A 3,115-nucleotide genomic window follows, 5' to 3' on the forward strand; every position below is an offset into this window, starting at 1 on the left:
ATGGGTGAGTCATCCTACGTGATAGGAATAGAAATATTTCATGACAGGTCACGTGGATTGTTAGGATTATCTCAGAAAACATATATTGAGAGAATTCTAGAGAGATTTGGTATGGAACATTGTTCAGCTAGTGTTGTTCCAATACAGAAAGGGGATAAATTTAGTTTGATGCAATGCCCAAAGAATGAATTAGAACATAAAGAAATGCAAAATATTCCTTATGCATCTATTGTGGGAAGTTTGATATATGCACAGGTTTGCACTCATCCAGATATTGGTTTTGCAGTTGGAATGCTAGGCAGATACCAAAGCAATCCAGGAATATATTACTGGAAAGCTGCAAAGAAAGTCATGAGATACTTACAAGGAACAAAGAATTATATGTTCACATTTAGAAGGACTAGTGACTTAGAGGTTATTGGTTACTCAGACTCAGATTTTGCTAGATTTGTGGATAGTAGAAGATCCATTTTTGGTTATTTGTTCCTTTTAACTGAAGGGGCAATATCATGGAAAAGCGCAAAATAGTCTATTATTGCTTCATCTACTATGGAGGCTGAGTTTGTAGCATGCTTTGAGGCTACAAATAATGGTTTGTGGTTGCGAAACTTTATTTCAGAATTTGGTATTATGGATTAAATTTTTAGACCGCTAAAAATTTATTGTGATAACACTGCAGCTGTTTTCTTTACTAAAAACTATAAGTATTCTAATGGCGTTAAGCATATGGAGCTGAAATATTGACCGGTCTTTGCCTTTACAACAAGGGTCGTAATACCAAGTCAAGCTTGAAAGTTGTGTGAGAATTTAGAAGGTGGCCAAGTTTTACATTTATAGAAAGCCACTACTACCTTTCTCTATATAAAATATAGATAGGGCGAGTAGGGATCGTCCCAAGGGATTTGATGGTGTATCAAATTGTGAAACTATGGTAATTAGGGTTAGTAGGTCGAGTGATCACACAATTGATTGGTTGGTTGATTAAGCTAAATTGAATTCAACTAAATAAAATAATATGAAGTAAACAAGAGAGAGAGGTCTTGGGGTGTAGAGATCACCACCAAGCAATACTTTTCTATACCACTAACAAGTGATCAATTGAGGGTAATGGATGTGTTGCAATATGATAAGGGTGTGTATGCATTAGGTTGATTCAATTGGCAAGGATGACAAATCAAGCAATTATTGTCTAAACATCATGTGAAGAGCACAATATATCTAAACAATAGAGCATATATTGTCTAGACAACATGGGGATAGCACAATAGATCAAAACAATTCATTAATTCTTCATTAAGCTCACAATCCACATACAACACAGTATTAGAGGAATATGCCATTTGGACTCACAAGCATGGAACATCAAACATCAAGAGTAGATTGTCCTCCCATCTAACATTACACTACCATTACATTAAATCTACACTACTAGCATGAAAATAAAGCTATCTAGACTAAGGGAGAGGCACAAACCATCAAGAATAGGCATAAACCATCAAATGAACCAAAATAGCATTCATTAAGCATATCATCTTGATAATCTCTAGATCTATAGCATCAATACACATAGACATGCATCAAAAACACTAAATCTAGAGATAAGCACATGAATATCCTACTCTAGCATACATAGACATATGGATAGAATAGAATAGTCAATTGGAAGCATTAAACCATACAAACCATGAAATAATCAAGATTTATATATACATGAATATCAAGATGTATCATACAACACTAATCCCTCAATAATACACAAGATTAGAGTATAGAAAGCATGCTTGGGGCTAACTTTAGCCCCAAGAGGATGTCTAGCCACTCATGGTAGTGATGATCCAACCCTCAAGGGCTAACTCCATGGCTGCTCTTTGTTGGTGAAGATCTCCTCCAATGGTGCTCTAGCTTCCTCCCTTCTTCCTCTCCAAGAATAGCCTCCAAGATGATTTTCAATGTGTGACAAGAGACTCTCCCCAAAAAGTGTATCATATTCCTTATATAGGTAGGTCAAATACACCCCATGATGAGCTGTGGTCGTGCAAGGCATATTCTCCAATGATTGGATGAAGGACGGAATAAATGAGCTGGACTTTAACTTTTTCTCGCTGGAGGAAGTTCGATCGATCGAACCTTAACTTGGATCGATCGAAAATGGGTTCGATCGATTGAACTGCATCTTGGATCGATCGAAGTGGTCTGACTCCTCCGGATAAGGACAAGGCTGAGATATTTTTAAGATATTTATAGGGAAAAAGACAAAAGTGGTTGGTAGGCATACAGCTGTGGATAAGATCAATCATTTGAATAGGACAAAATAGGGTTCGATCGATCGAAGGTGATGTTCGATCGATCGAACTTGGAATTTCAGCAAAGGCCAAGGTTGGATCTATCGAGAAGTACTGTGATCGATCATAGATGTTCGATCGATCGAACTCTAAGTTGGATCGATCGAACTTTTCAGCTGCACAACTTGATTCCTTTTTGCTCCTTTCTTTCTCCACTTTGCTCCCTCATTTGGTTTATCTCAGGATTGCTTCAATTAAGCTCTTATTTGGCTGAGTTAGCTCAATTTTGGGATTAGTGCCTGAAAATATAAATAACACGTAATAAGTCTAAAACGGCAAAGTAAGATAGATAAAGGTACTAGAATGCTTAAGCTTAACGGGTTTAAATGCGCACTTTTCAGTGCTCATCAAATATCTTACTGTTAAAGAAGAAGTTCAGAAACAATGATTGTTTTTTGAAAATATAAGCACACAACTTATGGTTGCAGATCCATTAACAAAAGGATTACCACCCAAAACATTCATAGGGCATGTTGAAAGAATGGTCTTGAATGTAATCAAAGTTAATTATTATTTTGTTATGGATTGCTTAACAATGCTTATATATATTTGACATTTTGAGCTCATTAAAATGTGTTTATGATATTTCCTGTTAATTTATGTATGTACATGCATGTATTATTTTAAATGATAAAAATAGGAATAGTCTTAGGAAGACATTATTTCTAGACCTTTATTAATGCTTCTCACTTATAGACTATGTTAAATGGGTTACTGGTGTTATGGTACATGGAAAGGACTATGTCATTTAGTGACACACAACCGCCATGACT

At 35.9% G+C, this 3,115-nt stretch overlaps 1 protein-coding gene across 1 annotated transcript; it reads left to right on the top strand.

The window, feature by feature from the left end:
* Nucleotides 1-528, top strand: LOC132280873 (secreted RxLR effector protein 161-like). The gene has a single exon (XM_059782630.1). It carries the CDS (start codon nt 1-3, stop codon nt 526-528), a length of 528 nt encoding a protein of 175 aa, XP_059638613.1.
* Nucleotides 529-3,115: the final 2,587 nt, after the last annotated feature.

The sequence above is a fragment of the Cornus florida genome, unplaced genomic scaffold (assembly GCF_030987335.1).
Source record: "Cornus florida cultivar Cherokee Brave unplaced genomic scaffold, ASM3098733v1 CherokeeBrave_3.0.0_Hap2_Chr11, whole genome shotgun sequence".
NCBI classification, from domain to species: domain Eukaryota; kingdom Viridiplantae; phylum Streptophyta; class Magnoliopsida; order Cornales; family Cornaceae; genus Cornus; species Cornus florida.

What these genes read in the sequence shown, in the direction of transcription:
- LOC132280873 (XM_059782630.1), top strand. Translation starts at nt 1, where the DNA reads ATGGGTGAGTCATCCTACGTGATAGGAATAGAAATATTTCATGACAGG.